Source organism: Tachypleus tridentatus, chromosome 6 (genome assembly GCF_004210375.1).
Source record: "Tachypleus tridentatus isolate NWPU-2018 chromosome 6, ASM421037v1, whole genome shotgun sequence".
Classification (NCBI taxonomy): domain Eukaryota; kingdom Metazoa; phylum Arthropoda; class Merostomata; order Xiphosura; family Limulidae; genus Tachypleus; species Tachypleus tridentatus.
This window is the reverse complement of record NC_134830.1, coordinates 164110914-164133593: the sequence shown is the minus strand read 5'-3', so window position 1 is coordinate 164133593 and position 22680 is coordinate 164110914. Positions and strand designations below refer to the sequence as shown.

General features: G+C 37.7%; 1 protein-coding gene across 2 annotated transcripts in view; it reads left to right on the top strand.

Moving 5' to 3' along the window:
• Positions 1-22680, top strand: part of LOC143254338 (nonsense-mediated mRNA decay factor SMG8) — an 82295-nt gene that overhangs the window by 20388 nt on the left and 39227 nt on the right. For both annotated transcript variants that reach the window (XM_076509371.1, XM_076509372.1), the window contains 5 exons: positions 2104-2237; positions 2613-2830; positions 2971-3110; positions 3953-4040; positions 4621-4776. In XM_076509371.1, coding sequence (XP_076365486.1) covers positions 2104-2237; positions 2613-2830; positions 2971-3110; positions 3953-4040; positions 4621-4776 — 736 coding nt within the window. The remainder of the gene's footprint in view (positions 1-2103; positions 2238-2612; positions 2831-2970; positions 3111-3952; positions 4041-4620; positions 4777-22680) is intronic.

Here is a 22680-nt window from a genome sequence, read left to right as displayed (position 1 = left end):
TATTGTTTTCAGTTTTGGGCTTCTAACTATGCAAAGAACATTGAATTGTTGGAAAGGACTCAAAAGAGGACTACTAAGATGATATCTAGGATTGAAAGGTTATCATACAAGGATAAAGAAAGATCTCTGAACATATTTTCTCTTGGAAAAAAAAAGAGTTAGAGGGGATATGATTGAGGTATTTTAGAAAGGTAATTGGTGGTGTTACTGCTTTATTTATTCAAGTTCTTAATGGCGAGAGTGGACACCAGTGGACATGAGTGTAAATTTTTGCAATGTAGAAGTCAACTTCATTCACAACATATTTAGTTTTCTAACAGAGTAGTTGTTCTCTTGGACAGGTTTTCTTTGGATGTAGTAGATCTGGTTAATTTAAGGAAAAGCTTGATAAATATTTTAATGACAAGCAAAAGTGATGGGAAAAGTTTAGGTTGATCTATCATTTAAATTATTTCATGAACTTTAAAAACATTGATTGTGTTTCACTCTTGGTTTCTCTTAAAGCCAAAGCTCTGAGTCACTTGTGCATCCCACTGTGAGAAGTAATTGTTGAGCATTTCAGTTGTGTTAAGAGCAGGTCAACAACAACATATGGTAAACATACATTTTTATTAAAAGTGTGTCATGTTTTTTAAGGGGAATGATAGTGTGGTTACTTCCTAACAATTTAATGTAGAATATCCTGCTTGAGAAATAAAATTTGGAATTGACATTATTCATCCCTGTTCTGATGTCATTTCAGAAGTGAATGTTGAATTCTGCCTGTGTGCACAGCTTTTCACATAGGAGACAGACAAATACTCGAACAGGCACCATGGTTCGTAATATATATATACATATATGTATGTAGGCACAAAATGAAGGCTGTTTTCAGGGATTAGTTAAGTTTAGTGTGTAAGATAGCTCAGATGAATCAAAAGGTTTATTATTATCCTTTAACCCTTTTGCTGCCATAGTCAATCCTACAGCTTTGTGCCTTTTGCAACTATAGTCAAATTTTTTTAGTGTCTTTTTTTATTCAATGGATATTTAATATTCATGAGCTTTTGTTTCAAACTCTGAAAATTTCATGTTTATATGTTCATTTGCAGTGAGGTTATAAACTAATGTAATGCACCCCTATTTGGCATTAACAGGCAAAACAAATGTGGCAATTAGCATTATTTAAAAATAATAATTTGGCAGCAAAAGAGATAATGTTATATCAGGTGACTAATAACTTAGTATTTGTCGTGCTTAATCATACAACACGTAGTATCCAGTTATTCGTATGCCAGCCCCCTAATGGCACAAAGATATGTCTTACAAATTTAAAATGCTAAAAACCATGTTTTGCTATCCATGGTGGGCAGAACACAGGTAGCACATTGTGTAGCTTTGTGCTTAACTACAAACAAACAATTCATACATGACGAATAGGAAATTCTTCTGTTGGTGTCTTAATATAAAAACATTTAACATTTATTATTCACTAGGAGACAGGTGAGTTGATATATAAATCAAAAATATAACTGAGTCAAAAAAAAGGGGGAAAAATACATAAATAAAAAAAATCATAACTGAAGTAAAATTCAGATAATAATAATCTGACCCAATTTATTTCTTAATATGAAGTTTAACATGTTTACATTTCTTGAAATACATCATTAACTGTCTTGATTAAAGTAGGAAGTAAGAAACAAAATATTTTAGTCACACAATTAAAAATCTTTGTGCATGAACATTTTTGTTAATACTTGAATTAAATTTAAAGGCTCTATTATGGAAGACGGTGTTTTTTATACGTAACACCGAAAGTGGCTGTAACACAGGTACAGCAAGCAACAGCATGGAAGATGGTTACGTTTGCCCTAAGTTTTCACTTATTTAGTAAAATAATGATTAAACAAAAAAAATGATAAATTTGAAAAATTAAATAGAGTAAAATAAATAGAAATTAAAATAATACAAGTTTAATTTACAGCTGATTTTATTAAACAAATTGCGTTTTCACAATAACGACGAAGAGCAAAGTTGTAATGAATTCTATTAATTGATTTTGAAATGTTCAAAAAGGGAGAGAGCATGTGAAGATGTGTAAAATTATCTACTTTTTTTTCTTAGTGGGAACTCTCTTTTTGCAGTACCAGCAAATCAAGAATTTGTTTATGTCACATCAAAGAAATCTCTTACAGCTGATCCTCTTGAATATCTCATGAACCAACTTAAAGAATGTTGTTCTTTCCCAAAAATTCCTGGTAGGTTTTTTTTTCTTGTTCCTCGTCATTTATCAGTTTCTCAGAGTAGAAGCCAAGAATTCAGTGGGAAAAAATATTTTAGGAGAGATGTAAATTGTAACTACAAAATCTGTTTGTCTTTTTTTTTTAACAGAAATAATTTCATTAACTTGTCTAACCTCCTAACAGTTTAGTTTTGTTTGTACTAAACTGTTTTGAACCAAAAAAATACTTTTTGCATAGAAATGAATTACATGAATTTTTGTGTGACAATAATTTAGTGAAAGTACATAATATTTCACTACATAAAACTAAATATATATATTTTTAAAAAAAACGTCTTTTTAGCTTCAAATCTGTTATTTCGTGAACAAGTAATTTTTCTATTTATTTTAGGAGAAATGGATCTATCAAAATCCCAAAGCTATTTATTAAGTCAAAGAGGAAGCGTTCAAAATCAAACTGCAAATGATCTTCCTGCGTTTGTATTAACACCAGAAGATGGCGCCAGTGAGCACTCTTTTAAAGCCTTTCTTTGGCAGCATATTGATCTGGCACTGAGCAAAGGTTTTGATGATAATGTTGGAAGGAACATTGTTCGAGCATACTTTGAGGTATACTAATTTTCTTTGATGTAAAACCTGTCTGTCTTTTAGTGAAAACCAGTGTTACTGTGTAAAAGCCTTTTGGAGTGAACTAAAATTTTCAAGACATAATAGGACTAGTTGTTTACTTCTTTATTATTTATTTACAGCTACCTACTGCCCAAATTTGGTTTCAAATAGCTAATAAACTCAAAAATTGGTTCTTTATGGAGCCAAAAGATTCCCGAAGTGGAGCAGTGATGTCACTTCTTAAAACTACCTTAGATATTGATGTCCGATTCTCTGAGGGGTAAGCATTTTTCAGTGTTTCTATTAATAATTTTTTCTTACATTCAAGTAACCTTGAATTGTGGAAATCGAATGCTCTTAATGTGTACCTCTACTCAGTATGAGTTGTAGATAGCTATAAGTTGTACTTTAGAATTTTAATTGTGATGAAATCTTATGATTGAAAAAGTGCTAACTTGTTGCGCCAATACAATTTGAGATATTTGATTATGCTTTTAAGTTTTGTTATGGTGACTTTGGGGTTGATGATCTTACAAATGTGTATGATTTTACATAATATTAGATATTATTTTGTTGTTCATTTTCATGAAAAAAATAGTAAATTCTATAGGAGAAAGATTGAGTGCCTTAACTACCAGGCAATGTCAAGCAAAAAAGTTTGAGAAACCTAGTCTATTTGTGGATTTTCCAAATGTTATAACATATTCAAGTTTCAGGGAATTCTATTTCCATTGGTATCTCTGAGTCAAGGACACACATCAAAGAACACGAAATTGCTTCTCTAAGCAGTGAACTATAGTTTTTATATACAGTATTAGAAATATTTGAAAAGCTTGAGTTTATATTATATTTTGTAACACAGGGATAGTGCAACTTTTATTATGAAAAAAGTATTTAGTTTCATGAGACAATTATGAGAACACTGTTGAAATGCAGTTGCAAATGTTAATAATTCAGAGAAAAGATACAAGGATGTTTCTTACTGTACAAATTTGCTTTCTGTATAAATTTAATTTTGAATATATATTTTGTTTTTAATGTGCTAGTGATATGTAAGCATGTTGTGAGAATGTTTGTGTAGTATCCAGGCTTATTGATGAATTGTGTGGTTTGTATTTTCAGCCGTTGTGCTAAAGTCTTGCCTTTGGCCTCAGCAGCTTATCAAGACAATCTGCCCACTCACTACACACTAGATTATCATGAAAGAAAGGTTGGTCAAATGATGGTTAAAATAATAACACAAAAGTTGATCATATATTTTGAAGTTAACTTTTTCCCAAAAAATTCATGAAATTATAGTCAGGTGGTAACTTTTGTGACTGTTTTAAATTTTTGTCTCTTTCATATGCGTGTGTGTGTGTGTGTAGATGAACCTGATAAAGTGAAAAGTTTACTGAGCAAAAAATATAATTTGCAGTTTACATTCAAATGGTTTCTATAAATTTTGTTACATTTCTTAATCTTAATATTATTTCCTTTTCCCATATGTGCTGCAAAAAAAGAAACTATTCCAAAGGCTTTCTCAAGACGTGATCCATTGATTTAGTTTGTAAATTTTGTATATCTGGGCATTAATCCAAATAACCTTTATATTTTCTGCTTCCCTTTTCTTTCTTAACACCAGTTTTTTGGTGTAGCACTTTTCTTTTTGAGCTACGTACCTCATAAACAAATTTAAATTGACATGGAACTCTTGTGCTGTTAGATATTTGTCTTTTCTATGAAAAATTAATTTTGTGATAAAAATTAACAAACTCAATACTTTTTTTTTTTTTTTTTTTATTACAAAGTTGAATCAAGCTCTGCAGGTTTTTGCCATGCATGCTAGAGGTCCTGCCTTTCAGCAGTTTGCTCAGCAACTGGAAGAGGACTGTGAAAGATTGTGGCAGAATGGTCACCAGATGTGTGAATTTCGAAGTCTCACAGGGAATCACTGTATAAATCCTGTAAGTGTACAAACTGATTCTACCAGAAATATAGTATTTGTTAAACAATGTGTAATTGATAGGAGAAACAATTCTATCTTTAGTAATTCAGATATAACAAAGATTAGAACATTAAATGGTGGATCGTTTGAAAGATAATTTACTGTATACTTGTCAGTAAAGGTCAAGTTTAATAAGTGATTGGGTTACATGTGTACAAAAGAGCATTTTACACTAACACAGTAGTAAATTAAAAAAACAGGGATACTTACTGTAGAAAACGTACTTCATGTTTCAACTTTGTCTGAACGTGAGTAACGGGTACTATCAACTGAAGTATATTTACTACAATGGTTTGTTTGATTGCAGTATTGGTTTTACATTATTGTGCTATAGGCCTAACTTTTCCATCTGTGTTTTATTATCATTACCATATTAAGTTAAAATTTAGGATGAAGAAAGTACAATCATATTTTCTATGTATGTGCTTTTTAATTATAAGTTACTAACCATAAGGAACTTGTATTTATGTACAATTTTAAGGAAATGATGCTGTTGAGTTATCGTCCTGAAAAATTTTCTTTAAATATACATCTACGTGAAAATTTGTGAGACTGCTCCAACTGGAACATAAAACATGAGTATAAATTTGTTTAGTTTTAAATTAAACACAAAGCTACACAATGGGCCATCTGTGCTCTACCCACCACAAGTATCAAAACCTGGATTTTAGCATACAATAATACAAAGATAAGACCTTTAACTATAAAGTAAAATACAAATTAATATCATTTATTCTTCAGAAGAAGAATACAATCATTAAATAGCTTAAATACTATATATACTGATACAAATACAAGTTCATTGTGGTAAAAGGCAAACTGAAACACTGTACACTACAAGAAGTGTAGCCTTGTTGTTTCAATATGTTCTTGGCCATAGTTACGAATGAAGAACAGAATTTCCTTTACTATTATAACTTGTTGACAAGTGTTGAATCAGATTATATAATAAGTTTCATGTTTAGTTCTGATAATATTTTCTAAGAATTCCTTGATGTAGCAATTAAAATTAATAAGTTTGTTTTTTGTGCAAGCTGAAAGAATACAAAATATTCTGAAACATTGGAGAGTCATCAACTTACCATTGGTAATGTAATAAGTGAATTTAATTCAGTTGAATTAATATATATAGATTTTTAATATTCACTCAGTTGGTTTTTGGTGTGACAACATTAGATAAGAACAGATTTGTATAGCAAGTTAATTTTAATGAAAAGATTGTTGAAACTGATATAAATTAGAATTTTATACATGTATATATAACTCACACATATACGTAAATGGGAGTAAATGGTGCTTTGACCACAAATAAATCTGTTGTACACTTACTGGTTTGATGTTCTATGGTATTGAGTAAATGGTGCCTTGACCACAAGTAAATATGTTTTACACCAACTGGTCTGATTATTTCTGGTATTGAGTAAATGGTGCCTTGACCTCAAGTAAATATGTCTTACACCAACTGGTCTGATGATCTCTGGTATTGAGTAAATGGTGCCTTGATTACAAGTAAATCCTGTTGTATACCAACTGGACTTATGAGCTCTGGTATTGAGTAAATGGTGCCTTGACCACAAGTAAATGTCTTACACCAACTGGTCTGATGATCTCTGGTATTGAGTAAATGGTGCCTTGATTACAAGTAAATCCTGTTGTATACCAACTGGACTTATGAGCTCTGGTATTGAGTAAATGGTGCCTTGACCACAAGTAAATATGTCTTACACCAACTGGTCTGATGATCTCTGGTATTGAGTAAATGGTGCCTTGACCACAAGTAAATGTCTTACACCAACTGGACTTATGAGCTCTGGTATTGAGTAAATGGTGCCTTGACCACAAGTAAATGTCTTACACCAACTGGTCTGATGATCTCTGGTATTGAGTAAATGGTGCCTTGATTACAAGTAAATCCTGTTGTATACCAACTGGACTTATGAGCTCTGGTATTGAGTAAATGGTGCCTTGACCACAAGTAAATATGTCTTACACCAACTGGTCTGATGATCTCTGGTATTGAGTAAATGGTGCCTTGACCACAAGTAAATATGTCTTACACCAACTGGTCTGATGATCTCTGGTATTGAGTAAATGGTGCCTTGACCACAAGTAAATCCTGTTGTATACCAACTTGTCCAATGATCTCTGGTATTGAGTAAATGGTGCCTTGACCACAAGTAAATCCTGTTGTATACCAACTAGACTTATGAGCTCTGGCATTGAGTAAATGGTGCCTTGACCACAAGTAAATCCTGTTGTATAGCAACTTGTCCAGTGATCTCTGGTATTGAGTAAATGGTGCCTTGACCACAAGTAAATATGTCTTACACCAACTGGTCTGATGATCTCTGGTATTGAGTAAATGGTGCCTTGACCTCAAGTAAATATGTCTTACACCAACTGGTCTGATGATCTCTGGTATTGAGTAAATGGTGCCTTGACCTCAAGTAAATATGTCTTACACCAACTGGTCTGATGATCTCTGGTATTGAGTAAATGGTGCCTTGATTACAAGTAAATCCTCTTGTATACCAACTGGACTTATGAGCTCTGGTATTGAGTAAATGGTGCCTTGACCACAAGTAAATATGTCTTACACCAACTGGTCTGATGATCTCTGGTATTGAGTAAATGGTGCCTTGACCACAAGTAAATCCTGTTGTATACCAACTAGACTTATGAGCTCTGGCATTGAGTAAATGGTGCCTTGACCACAAGTAAATCCTGTTGTATAGCAACTTGTCCAGTGATCTCTGGTATTGAGTAAATGGTGCCTTGACCACAAGTAAATATGTCTTACACCAACTGGTCTGATGATCTCTGGTATTGAGTAAATGGTGCCTTGACCACAAGTAAATGTCTTACACCAACTGGTCTGATGATCTCTGGTATTGAGTAAATGGTGCCTTGACCACAAGTAAATATGTCTTACACCAACTGGTCTGATGATCTCTGGTATTGAGTAAATGGTGCCTTGATTACAAGTAAATCCTCTTGTATACCAACTGGACTTATGAGCTCTGGTATTGAGTAAATGGTGCCTTGACCACAAGTAAATATGTCTTACACCAACTGGTCTGATGATTTCTGGTATTGAGTAAATGGTGCCTTGACCACAAGTAAATATGTCTTACACCAACTGGTCTGATGATCTCTGGTATTGAGTAAATGGTGCCTTGACCACAAGTAAATATGTCTTACACCAACTGGTCTGATGATCTCTGGTATTGAGTAAATGGTGCCTTGATTACAAGTAAATCCTGTTGTATACCAACTGGACTTATGAGCTCTGGTATTGAGTAAATGGTGCCTTGACCACAAGTAAATATGTCTTACACCAACTGGTCTGATGATCTCTGGTATTGAGTAAATGGTGCCTTGACCACAAGTAAAATGTCTTACACCAACTGGTCTGATGATCTCTGGTATTGAGTAAATGGTGCCTTGACCACAAGTAAATATGTTTTACACCAACTGGTCTGATGATCTCTGGTATTGAGTAAATGGTGCCTTGATTACAAGTAAATCCTGTTGTATACCAACTGGTCTGATGATCTCTGGTATTGAGTAAATGGTGCCTTGACCACAAGTAAATATGTCTTACACCAACTGGTCTGATGATCTCTGGTATTGAGTAAATGGTGCCTTGACCACAAGTAAATATGTCTTACACCAACTGGTCTGATGATCTCTGGTATTGAGTAAATGGTGCCTTGACCACAAGTAAATATGTCTTACACCAACTGGTCTGATGATCTCTGGTATTGAGTAAATGGTGCCTTGACCACAAGTAAATCCTGTTGTATACCAACTTGTCCAATGATCTCTGGTATTGAGTAAATGGTGCCTTGACCACAAGTAAATATGTCTTACACCAACTGGTCTGATGATCTCTGGTATTGAGTAAATGGTGCCTTGACCACAAGTAAATATGTCTTACACCAACTGGTCTGATGATCTCTGGTATTGAGTAAATGGTGCCTTGACCACAAGTAAATATGTCTTACACCAACTGGTCTGATGATCTCTGGTATTGAGTAAATGGTGCCTTGACCACAAGTAAATCCTGTTGTATACCAACTGGACTGATGATCTCTGGTATTGAGTAAATGGTGCCTTGACCACAAGTAAATCCTGTTGTATACCAACTGGTCTAATGATCTCTGGTATTGAGTAAATGGTGCCTTGACCACAAGTAAATATGTCTTACACCAACTGGTCTGATGATCTCTGGTATTGAGTAAATGGTGCCTTGACCACAAGTAAATATGTCTTACACCAACTGGTCTGATGATCTCTGGTATTGAGTAAATGGTGCCTTGACCTCAAGTAAATATGTCTTACACCAACTGGTCTGATGATCTCTGGTATTGAGTAAATGGTGCCTTGACCACAAGTAAATATGTCTTACACCAACTGGTCTGATGATCTCTGGTATTGAGTAAATGGTGCCTTGACCACAAGTAAATCCTGTCTTACACCAACTGGTCTGATGATCTCTGGTATTGAGTAAATGGTGCCTTGACCACAAGCCTTACACCAACTGGTCTGATGATCTCTGGTATTGAGTAAATGGTGCCTTGACCACAAGTAAATGTCTTACACCAACTGGTCTGATGATCTCTGGTATTGAGTAAATGGTGCCTTGACCACAAGTAAATATGTCTTACACCAACTGGTCTGATGATCTCTGGTATTGAGTAAATGGTGCCTTGACCACAAGTAAATCCTGTTGTATACCAACTGTCTGATGATCTCTGGTATTGAGTAAATGGTGCCTTGACCACAAGTAAATATGTCTTACACCAACTGGTCTGATGATCTCTGGTATTGAGTAAATGGTGCCTTGACCACAAGTAAATATGTCTTACACCAACTGGTCTGATGATCTCTGGTATTGAGTAAATGGTGCCTTGACCACAAGTAAATATGTCTTACACCAACTGGTCTGATGATCTCTGGTATTGAGTAAATGGTGCCTTGACCACAAGTAAATATGTCTTACACCAACTGGTCTGATGATCTCTGGTATTGAGTAAATGGTGCCTTGACCACAAGTAAATATGTCTTACACCAACTGGTCTGATGATCTCTGGTATTGAGTAAATGGTGCCTTGACCACAAGTAAATATGTCTTACACCAACTGGTCTGATGATCTCTGGTATTGAGTAAATGGTGCCTTGACCACAAGTAAATATGTCTTACACCAACTGGTCTGATGATCTCTGGTATTGAGTAAATGGTGCCTTGACCACAAGTAAATATGTCTTACACCAACTGGTCTGATGATCTCTGGTATTGAGTAAATGGTGCCTTGACCACAAGTAAATATGTCTTACACCAACTGGTCTGATGATCTCTGGTATTGAGTAAATGGTGCCTTGACCACAAGTAAATATGTCTTACACCAACTGGTCTGATGATCTCTGGTATTGAGTAAATGGTGCCTTGACCACAAGTAAATATGTCTTACACCAACTGGTCTGATGATCTCTGGTATTGAGTAAATGGTGCCTTGACCACAAGTAAATATGTCTTACACCAACTGGTCTGATGATCTCTGGTATTGAGTAAATGGTGCCTTGCACTTGTCTTATACCAACTGGTCTGATGATCTCTGGTATTGAGTAAATGGTGCCTTGACCACAAGTAAATATGTTGTATACCAACTGGTCTGATGATCTCTGGTATTGAGTAAATGGTGCCTTGACCACAAGTAAATATGTCTTACACCAACTGGTCTGATGATCTCTGGTATTGAGTAAATGGTGCCTTGACCACAAGTAAACCAACTGGTCTTATGATCTCTGGTATTGAGTAAATGGTGCCTTGACCACAAGTAAATCCTGTTGTATACTGTCTGATGATCTCTGGTATTGAGTAAATGGTGCCTTGACCACTACCAACTGGGATGATCTCTGGTATTGAGTAAATGGTGCCTTGACCACAAGTAAATATGTCTTACACCAACTGGTCTGATGATCTCTGGTATTGAGTAAATGGTGCCTTGACCACAAGTAAATCCTGTTGTATACCAACTGGTCTGATGATCTCTGGTATTGAGTAAATGGTGCCTTGACCACAAGTAAATATGTCTTACACCAACTGGTCTGATGATCTCTGGTATTGAGTAAATGGTGCCTTGACCACAAGTAAATCCTGTCTTACACCAACTGGTCTGATGATCTCTGGTATTGAGTAAATGGTGCCTTGACCACAAGTAAATGATGATCTCTGGTATTGAGTAAATGGTGCCTTGACCACAAGTAAATATGTCTTACACCAACTGGTCTGATGATCTCTGGTATTGAGTAAATGGTGCCTTGACCACAAGTAAATATGTCTTACACCAACTGGTCTGATGATCTCTGGTATTGAGTAAATGGTGCCTTGACCACAAGTAAATATGTCTTACACCAACTGGTCTGATGATCTCTGGTATTGAGTAAATGGTGCCTTGACCACAAGTAAATCCTGTTGTATACCAACTGGTCTGATGATCTCTGGTATTGAGTAAATGGTGCCTTGACCACAAGTAAATATGTCTTACACCAACTGGTCTGATGATCTCTGGTATTGAGTAAATGGTGCCTTGACCACAAGTAAATATGTCTTACACCAACTGGTCTGATGATCTCTGGTATTGAGTAAATGGTGCCTTGACCACAAGTAAATCCTGTTGTATACCAACTGGTCTGATGATCTCTGGTATTGAGTAAATGGTGCCTTGACCACAAGTACCAACTGGATGATCTCTGGTATTGAGTAAATGGTGCCTTGACCACAAGTAAAATGTACCAATATGATCTCTGGTATTGAGTAAATGGTGCCACCACAACTGGTCTGATGATCTCTGGTATTGAGTAAATGGTGCCTTGACCACAAGTAAATATGTCTTACACCAACTGGTCTGATGATCTCTGGTATTGAGTAAATGGTGCCTTGACCACAAGACCACAAGTGATCTCTGGTATTGAGTAAATGGTGCCTTGACCACAAGTAAATATGTCTTACACCAACTGGTCTGATGATCTCTGGTATTGAGTAAATGGTGCCTTGACCACAAGTAAATCCTGTTGTATACCAACTGGTCCTGGTATTGAGTAAATGATCTCTGGTATTGAGTAAATGGTGCCTTGACCACAAGTAAATATGTCTTACACCAACTGGTCTGATGATCTCTGGTATTGAGTAAATGGTGCCTTGACCACAAGTAAATATGTTGTATACCAACTGGTCTGATGATCTCTGGTATTGAGTAAATGGTGCCTTGACCACAAGTAAATCCTGTTGTATACCAACTGGACATATGATCTCTGGTATTGAGTAAATGGTGCCTTGACCACAAGTAACTCCTGTTGTATACCAACTTGTCCAATGATCTCTGGTATTGAGTAAATGGTGCCTTGACCACAAGTAAATCCTGTTGTATACCAACTGGTCTAATGATCTCTGGTATTGAGTAAATGGTGCCTTGACCACAAGTAAATATGTCTTACACCAACTGGTCTGATGATCTCTGGTATTGAGTAAATGGTGCCTTGACCACAAGTAAATATGTCTTACACCAACTGGTCTGATGATCTCTGGTATTGAGTAAATGGTGCCTTGACCACAAGTAAATATGTCTTACACCTTGATCTCTGGTATTGAGTAAATGGTGCCTTGACCACAACTGGTCTATACCAACTGGTCTGATGATCTCTGGTATTGAGTAAATGGTGCCTTGACCACAAGTAAAATGTCTTACACCAACTGGTCTGATGATCTCTGGTATTGAGTAAATGGTGCCTTGACCACAAGTAAATATGTCTTACACCAACTGGTCTGATGATCTCTGGTATTGAGTAAATGGTGCCTTGACCACAAGTACCAAATATGTCTTACACCAACTGGTCTGATGATCTCTGGTATTGAGTAAATGGTGCCTTGACCACAAGTAAATCCTGTCTTACACCAACTGGTCTGATGATCTCTGGTATTGAGTAAATGGTGCCTTGACCACAAGTAAATCCTGTTGTATACCAACTGGTCTGATGATCTCTGGTATTGAGTAAATGGTGCCTTGACCACAAGTAAAATACACCAACTGGTCTGATGATCTCTGGTATTGAGTAAATGGTGCCAACTGGTACCAACTGATGATCTCTGGTATTGAGTAAATGGTGCCTTGACCACAAGTAAATATGTCTTACACCAACTGGTCTGATGATCTCTGGTATTGAGTAAATGGTGCCTTGACCACAAGTAAATATGTTGTATACCAACTGGTCTGATGATCTCTGGTATTGAGTAAATGGTGCCTTGACCACAAGTAAATATGTCTTACACCAACTGGTCTGATGATCTCTGGTATTGAGTAAATGGTGCCTTGACCACAAGTAAATATGTCTTACCAACCATGATCTCTGGTATTGAGTAAATGGTGCCTTGACCACAAGTAAATATGTCTTACACCAACTGGTCTGATGATCTCTGGTATTGAGTAAATGGTGCCTTGACCACAAGTAAATATGTCTTACACCAACTGGTCTGATGATCTCTGGTATTGAGTAAATGGTGCCTTGACCACAAGTAAATGGTGCCTTGACCACAAGTAAATCCTGTTGTATACCAACTGGTCTGATGATCTCTGGTATTGAGTAAATGGTGCCTTGACCACAAGTAAATATGTTGTACACCAACTGGTCTGATGATCTCTGGTATTGAGTAAATGGTGCCTTGACCACAAGTAAATATGTCTTACACCAACTGGTCTGATGATCTCTGGTATTGAGTAAATGGTGCCTTGACCACAAGTAAATCCTGTTGTATACCAACTTGTCACAAGTAAATATGAGATCTCTGGTATTGAGTAAACCTCTGGTATTGAGTAAATGGTGCCTTGACCACAAGTAAATCCTGTTGTATACCAACTGGTCTGATGATCTCTGGTATTGAGTAAATGGTGCCTTGACCACAAGTAAATATGTTGTACACCAACTGGTCTGATGATCTCTGGTATTGAGTAAATGGTGCCTTGACCACAAGTAAATCCTGTTGTATACCAACTGGTCTGATGATCTCTGGTATTGAGTAAATGGTGCCTTGACCACAAGTAAATATGTCTTACACCAACTGGTCTGATGATCTCTGGTATTGAGTAAATGGTGCCTTGACCACAAGTAAATATGTCTTACACCAACTGGTCTGATGATCTCTGGTATTGAGTAAATGGTGCCTTGACCACAAGTAAATATGTCTTACACCAACTGGTCTGATGATCTCTGGTATTGAGTAAATGGTGCCTTGACCACAAGTAAATATGTCTTACACCAACTGGTCTGATGATCTCTGGTATTGAGTAAATGGTGCCTTGACCACAAGTAAATATGTCTTACACCAACTGGTCTGATGATCTCTGGTATTGAGTAAATGGTGCCTTGACCACAAGTAAATATGTCTTACACCAACTGGTCTGATGATCTCTGGTATTGAGTAAATGGTGCCTTGACCACAAGTAAATCCTGTTGTATACCAACTGGTCTGATGATCTCTGGTATTGAGTAAATGGTGCCTTGACCACAAGTAAATCCTGTTGTATACCAACTGGTCTGATGATCTCTGGTATTGAGTAAATGGTGCCTTGACCACAAGTAAATATGTCTTACACCAACTGGTCTGATGATCTCTGGTATTGAGTAAATGGTGCCTTGACCACAAGTAAATATGTCTTACACCAACTGGTCTGATGATCTCTGGTATTGAGTAAATGGTGCCTTGACCACAAGTAAATATGTCTTACACCAACTGGTCTGATGATCTCTGGTATTGAGTAAATGGTGCCTTGACCACAAGTAAATATGTCTTACACCAACTGGTCTGATGATCTCTGGTATTGAGTAAATGGTGCCTTGACCACAAGTAAATATGTCTTACACCAACTGGTCTGATGATCTCTGGTATTGAGTAAATGGTGCCTTGACCACAAGTAAATATGTCTTACACCAACTGGTCTGATGATCTCTGGTATTGAGTAAATGGTGCCTTGACCACAAGTAAATATGTGGTTACACCAACTGGTCTGATGATCTCTGGTATTGAGTAAATGGTGCCTTGACCACAAGTAAATATGTTTACACCAACTGGTCTGATGATCTCTGGTATTGAGTAAATGGTGCCTTGACCACAAGTAAATACCAACTGACCACTGGTATTGAGTAAATGGTGCCTTGACCACAAGTAAATATGTCTTACACCAACTGGTCTCTGGTATTGAGTAAATGGTGCCTTGACCACAAGTAAATATGATGATCTCTGGTATTGAGTAAATGGTGCCTTGACCACAAGTAAATATGTCTTACACCAACTGGTCTGATGATCTCTGGTATTGAGTAAATGGTGCCTTGACCACAAGTAAATATGTCTTACACCAACTGGTCTGATGATCTCTGGTATTGAGTAAATGGTGCCTTGACCACAAGTAAATATGTCTTACACCAACTGGTCTGATGATCTCTGGTATTGAGTAAATGGTGCCTTGACCACAAGTAAATCCTGTCTGTATACCAACTGGTCTGATGATCTCTGGTATTGAGTAAATGGTGCCTTGACCACAAGTAAATCTCTGTATTGAGTATGGTGCCTTGACCACAACTGTTGTATACCAACTTGTCCAATGATCTCTGGTATTGAGTAAATGGTGCCTTGACCACAAGTAAATCCTGTTGTATACCAACTTGTCCAATGATCTCTGGTATTGAGTAAATGGTGCCTTGACCACAAGTAAATATGTCTTACACCAACTGGTCTGATGATCTCTGGTATTGAGTAAATGGTGCCTTGACCACAAGTAAATATGTCTTACACCAACTGGTCTGATGATCTCTGGTATTGAGTAAATGGTGCCTTGACCACAAGTAAATATGTCTTACACCAACTGGTCTGATGATCTCTGGTATTGAGTAAATGGTGCCTTGACCACAAGTAAAGTACCAAATCCTGTTGAGTATGGTGCCTTGACCAACTGGTCTGGATGATCTCTGGTATTGAGTAAATGGTGCCTTGACCACAAGTAAATATGTCTTACACCAACTGGTCTGATGATCTCTGGTATTGAGTAAATGGTGCCTTGACCACAAGTAAATATGTCTTACACCAACTGGTCTGATGATCTCTGGTATTGAGTAAATGGTGCCTTGACCACAAGTAAATATGTCTTACACCAACTGGTCTGATGATCTCTGGTATTGAGTAAATGGTGCCTTGACCACAAGTAAATATGTTGTACACCAACTGGTCTGATGATCTCTGGTATTGAGTAAATGGTGCCTTGACCACAAGTAAATACTGTCTTACACCAACTGGTCTGATGATCTCTGGTATTGAGTAAATGGTGCCTTGACCACAAGTAAATCCTGTCTTATACCAACTGGTCTGATGATCTCTGGTATTGAGTAAATGGTGCCTTGACCACAAGTAAATATGTTGTACACCAACTGGTCTGATGATCTCTGGTATTGAGTAAATGGTGCCTTGACCACAAGTAAATATCTCTGTTGAGTACACCAACTGGTCTGATGATCTCTGGTATTGAGTAAATGGTGCCTTGACCACAAGTAAATCCTGTTGTATACCAACTGGTCTGATGATCTCTGGTATTGAGTAAATGGTGCCTTGACCACAAGTAAATATGTCTTACACCAACTGGTCTGATGATCTCTGGTATTGAGTAAATGGTGCCTTGACCACAAGTAAATATGTCTTACACCAACTGGTCTGATGATCTCTGGTATTGAGTAAATGGTGCCTTGACCACAAGTAAATATGTCTTACACCAACTGGTCTGATGATCTCTGGTATTGAGTAAATGGTGCCTTGACCACAAGTAAATATGTCTTACACCAACTGGTCTGATGATCTCTGGTATTGAGTAAATGGTGCCTTGACCACAAGTAAATCCTGTTGTACACCAACTGGTCTGATGATCTCTGGTATTGAGTAAATGGTGCCTTGACCACAAGTAAATATGTCTTACACCAACTGGTCTGATGATCTCTGGTATTGAGTAAATGGTGCCTTGACCACAAGTAAATCCTGTTGTATACCAACTGGTCTGATGATCTCTGGTATTGAGTAAATGGTGCCTTGACCACAAGTAAATATGTCTTACACCAACTGGTCTGATGATCTCTGGTATTGAGTAAATGGTGCCTTGACCACAAGTAAATATGTCTTACACCAACTGGTCTGATGATCTCTGGTATTGAGTAAATGGTGCCTTGACCACAAGTAAATATGTCTTACACCAACTGGTCTGATGATCTCTGGTATTGAGTAAATGGTGCCTTGACCACAAGTAAATATGTCTTACACCAACTGGTCTGATGATCTCTGGTATTGAGTAAATGGTGCCTTGACCACAAGTAAATATGTCTTACACCAACTGGTCTGATGATCTCTGGTATTGAGTAAATGGTGCCTTGACCACAAGTAAATATGTTGTAAGTAATGATCTCTGGTATTGAGTAAATGGTGCCTTGACCACAAGTAAACTGTCTTACACCAACTCTGATGATCTCTGGTATTGAGTAAATGGTGCCTTGACCACAAGTAAATATGTCTTACACCAACTGGTCTGATGATCTCTGGTATTGAGTAAATGGTGCCTTGACCACAAGTAAATATGTCTTACACCAACTGGTCTGATGATCTCTGGTATTGAGTAAATGGTGCCTTGACCACAAGTAAATATGTCTTACACCAACTGGTCTGATGATCTCTGGTATTGAGTAAATGGTGCCTTGACCACAAGTAAATATGTCTTACACCAACTGGTCTGATGATCTCTGGTATTGAGTAAATGGTGCCTTGACCACAAGTAAATATGTCTTACACCAACTGGTCTGATGATCTCTGGTATTGAGTAAATGGTGCCTTGACCACAAGTAAATATGTCTTACACCAACTGGTCTGATGATCTCTGGTATTGAGTAAATGGTGCCTTGACCACAAGTAAATATGTCTTACACCAACTGGTCTGATGATCTCTGGTATTGAGTAAATGGTGCCTTGACCACAAGTAAATATGTCTTACACCAACTGGTCTGATGATCTCTGGTATTGAGTAAATGGTGCCTTGACCACAAGTAAATGCCTTGTCTTACACCAACTGGTCTGATGATCTCTGGTATTGAGTAAATGGTGCCTTGACCACAAGTAAATATGTCTTACACCAACTGGTCTGATGATCTCTGGTATTGAGTAAATGGTGCCTTGACCACAAGTAAATATGTCTTACACCAACTGGTCTGATGATCTCTGGTATTGAGTAAATGGTGCCTTGACCACAAGTAAATATGTCTTACACCAACTGGTCTGATGATCTCTGGTATTGAGTAAATGGTGCCTTGACCACAAGTAAATATGTCTTACACCAACTGGTCTGATGATCTCTGGTATTGAGTAAATGGTGCCTTGACCACAAGTAAATATGTCTTACACCAACTGGTCTGATGATCTCTGGTATTGAGTAAATGGTGCCTTGACCACAAGTAAATCCTGTCTTACACCAACTGGTCTGATGATCTCTGGTATTGAGTAAATGGTGCCTTGACCACAAGTAAATATGTCTTACACCAACTGGTCTGATGATCTCTGGTATTGAGTAAATGGTGCCTTGACCACAAGTAAATATGTCTTATGGTGCCTTGACCAACTGGTCTGATGATCTCTGGTATTGAGTAAATGGTGCCTTGACCACAAGTAAATATGTCTTACACCAACTGGTCTGATGATCTCTGGTATTGAGTAAATGGTGCCTTGACCACAAGTAAATATGTTGTACACCAACTGGTCTGATGATCTCTGGTATTGAGTAAATGGTGCCTTGACCACAAGTAAATATGTCTTACACCAACTGGTCTGATGATCTCTGGTATTGAGTAAATGGTGCCTTGACCACAAGTAAATATGTCTTACACCAACTGGTCTGATGATCTCTGGTATTGAGTAAATGGTGCCTTGACCACAAGTAAATACTGTACACCAACTGGTCTGATGATCTCTGGTATTGAGTAAATGGTGCCTTGACCACAAGTAAATATGTCTTACACCAACTGGTCTGATGATCTCTGGTATTGAGTAAATGGTGCCTTGACCACAAGTAAATATGTCTTACACCAACTGGTCTGATGATCTCTGGTATTGAGTAAATGGTGCCTTGACCACAAGTAAATATGTCTTACACCAACTGGTCTGAGATGATCTCTGGTATTGAGTAAATGGTGCCTTGACCACAAGTAAATATGTCTTACACCAACTGGTCTGATGATCTCTGGTATTGAGTAAATGGTGCCTTGACCACAAGTAAAATATGTTGTACACCAACTGGTCTGATGATCTCTGGTATTGAGTAAATGGTGCCTTGACCACAAGTAAATATGTCTTACACCAACTGGTCTGATGATCTCTGGTATTGAGTAAATGGTGCCTTGACCACAAGTAAATATGTCTTACACCAACTGGTCTGATGATCTCTGGTATTGAGTAAATGGTGCCTTGACCACAAGTAAATATGTCTTACACCAACTGGTCTGATGATCTCTGGTATTGAGTAAATGGTGCCTTGACCACAAGTAAATATGTCTTACACCAACTGGTCTGATGATCTCTGGTATTGAGTAAATGGTGCCTTGACCACAAGTAAATCCTGTTGTATACCAACTGACCACAAGTCCAATGATCTCTGGTATTGAGTAAATGGTGCCTTGACCACAAGTAAATATGTCTTACACCAACTGGTCTGATGATCTCTGGTATTGAGTAAATGGTGCCTTGACCACAAGTAAATCCTGTTGTACACCAACTGGTCTGATGATCTCTGGTATTGAGTAAATGGTGCCTTGACCACAAGTAAATATGTCTTACACCAACTGGTCTGATGATCTCTGGTATTGAGTAAATGGTGCCTTGACCACAAGTAAATATGTCTTACACCAACTGGTCTGATGATCTCTGGTATTGAGTAAATGGTGCCTTGACCACAAGTAAATATGTCTTACACCAACTGGTCTGATGATCTCTGGTATTGAGTAAATGGTGCCTTGACCACAAGTAAATATGTCTTACACCAACTGGTCTGATGATCTCTGGTATTGAGTAAATGGTGCCTTGACCACAAGTAAATCCTGTCTTACACCAACTGGTCTGATGATCTCTGGTATTGAGTAAATGGTGCCTTGACCACAAGTAAATGGTGCCTTCTTACACCAACTGGTCTGATGATCTCTGGTATTGAGTAAATGGTGCCTTGACCACAAGTAAATCCTGTTCTTATACCAACTGGTCTGATGATCTCTGGTATTGAGTAAATGGTGCCTTGACCACAAGTAAATATGTCTTACACCAACTGGTCTGATGATCTCTGGTATTGAGTAAATGGTGCCTTGACCACAAGTAAATATGTTGTACACCAACTGGTCTGATGATCTCTGGTATTGAGTAAATGGTGCCTTGACCACAAGTAAATATGTCTGTATACCAACTGGTCTGATGATCTCTGGTATTGAGTAAATGGTGCCTTGACCACAAGTAAATCCTGTTGTATACCAACTGGTCTGATGATCTCTGGTATTGAGTAAATGGTGCCTTGACCACAAGTAAATATGTTGTATACCAACTGGTCTGATGATCTCTGGTATTGAGTAAATGGTGCCTTGACCACCAAGTAAATATGTGCCTTTACACCAACTGGTCTGATGATCTCTGGTATTGAGTAAATGGTGCCTTGACCACAAGTAAATATGTCTTACACCAACTGGTCTGATGATCTCTGGTATTGAGTAAATGGTGCCTTGACCACAAGTAAATATGTCTTACACCAACTGGTCTGATGATCTCTGGTATTGAGTAAATGGTGCCTTGACCACAAGTAAATATGTCTTACACCAACTGGTCTGATGATCTCTGGTATTGAGTAAATGGTGCCTTGACCACAAGTAAATATGTCTTACACCAACTGGTCTGATGATCTCTGGTATTGAGTAAATGGTGCCTTGACCACAAGTAAATATGTCTTACACCAACTGGTCTGATGATCTCTGGTATTGAGTAAATGGTGCCTTGACCACAAGTAAATCCTGTTGTATACCAACTGGTCTGATGATCTCTGGTATTGAGTAAATGGTGCCTTGACCACAAGTAAATGTCTTACACCAACTGGTCTGATGATCTCTGGTATTGAGTAAATGGTGCCTTGACCACAAGTAAATATGTCTTACACCAACTGGTCTGATGATCTCTGGTATTGAGTAAATGGTGCCTTCTGTCTTACACCAACTGGTCTGATGATCTCTGGTATTGAGTAAATGGTGCCTTGACCACAAGTAAATATGTCTTACACCAACTGGTCTGATGATCTCTGGTATTGAGTAAATGGTGCCTTGACCACAAGTGACCACAAGTATGTCTTACACCAACTGGTCTGATGATCTCTGGTATTGAGTAAATGGTGCCTTGACCACAAGTAAATATGTCTTACACCAACTGGTCTGATGATCTCTGGTATTGAGTAAATGGTGCCTTGACCACAAGTAAATATGTCTTACACCAACTGGTCTGATGATCTCTGGTATTGAGTAAATGGTGCCTTGACCACAAGTAAATATGTCTTACACCAACTGGTCTGATGATCTCTGGTATTGAGTAAATGGTGCCTTGACCACAAGTAAATATGTCTTACACCAACTGGTCTGATGATCTCTGGTATTGAGTAAATGGTGCCTTGACCACAAGTAAATATGTCTTACACCAACTGGTCTGATGATCTCTGGTATTGAGTAAATGGTGCCTTGACCACAAGTAAATATGTTGTACACCAACTGGTCTGATGATCTCTGGTATTGAGTAAATGGTGCCTTGACCACAAGTAAATATGTCTTACACCAACTGGTCTGATGATCTCTGGTATTGAGTAAATGGTGCCTTGACCACAAGTAAATATGTCTTACACCAACTGGTCTGATGATCTCTGGTATTGAGTAAATGGTGCCTTGACCACAAGTAAATATGTCTTACACCAACTGGTCTGATGATCTCTGGTATTGAGTAAATGGTGCCTTGACCACAAGTAAATATGTCTTACACCAACTGGTCTGATGATCTCTGGTATTGAGTAAATGGTGCCTTGACCACAAGTAAAGTACCAACTGGTCTGATGATCTCTGGTATTGAGTAAATGGTGCCTTGACCACAAGTAAACTGTTGTATACCAACTGGTCCTGATGATCTCTGGTATTGAGTAAATGGTGCCTTGACCACAAGTAAATATGTCTTACACCAACTGGTCTGATGATCTCTGGTATTGAGTAAATGGTGCCTTGACCACAAGTAAATCCTGTTGTATACCAACTTGTCTGATGATCTCTGGTATTGAGTAAATGGTGCCTTGACCACAAGATGTCTTACACCAACTGGTCTGATGATCTCTGGTATTGAGTAAATGGTGCCTTGACCACAAGTAAATATGTCTTACACCAACTGGTCTGATGATCTCTGGTATTGAGTAAATGGTGCCTTGACCACAAGTAAATATGTCTTACACCAACTGGTCTGATGATCTCTGGTATTGAGTAAATGGTGCCTTGACCACAAGTAAATATGTCTTACACCAACTGGTCTGATGATCTCTGGTATTGAGTAAATGGTGCCTTGACCACAAGTAAATCCTGTTGTATACCAACTGGTCTGATGATCTCTGGTATTGAGTAAATGGTGCCTTGACCACAAGTAAATATGTCTTACACCAACTGGTCTGATGATCTCTGGTATTGAGTAAATGGTGCCTTGACCACAAGTATGATCTCTGGTAAGTAAATGGTGCCT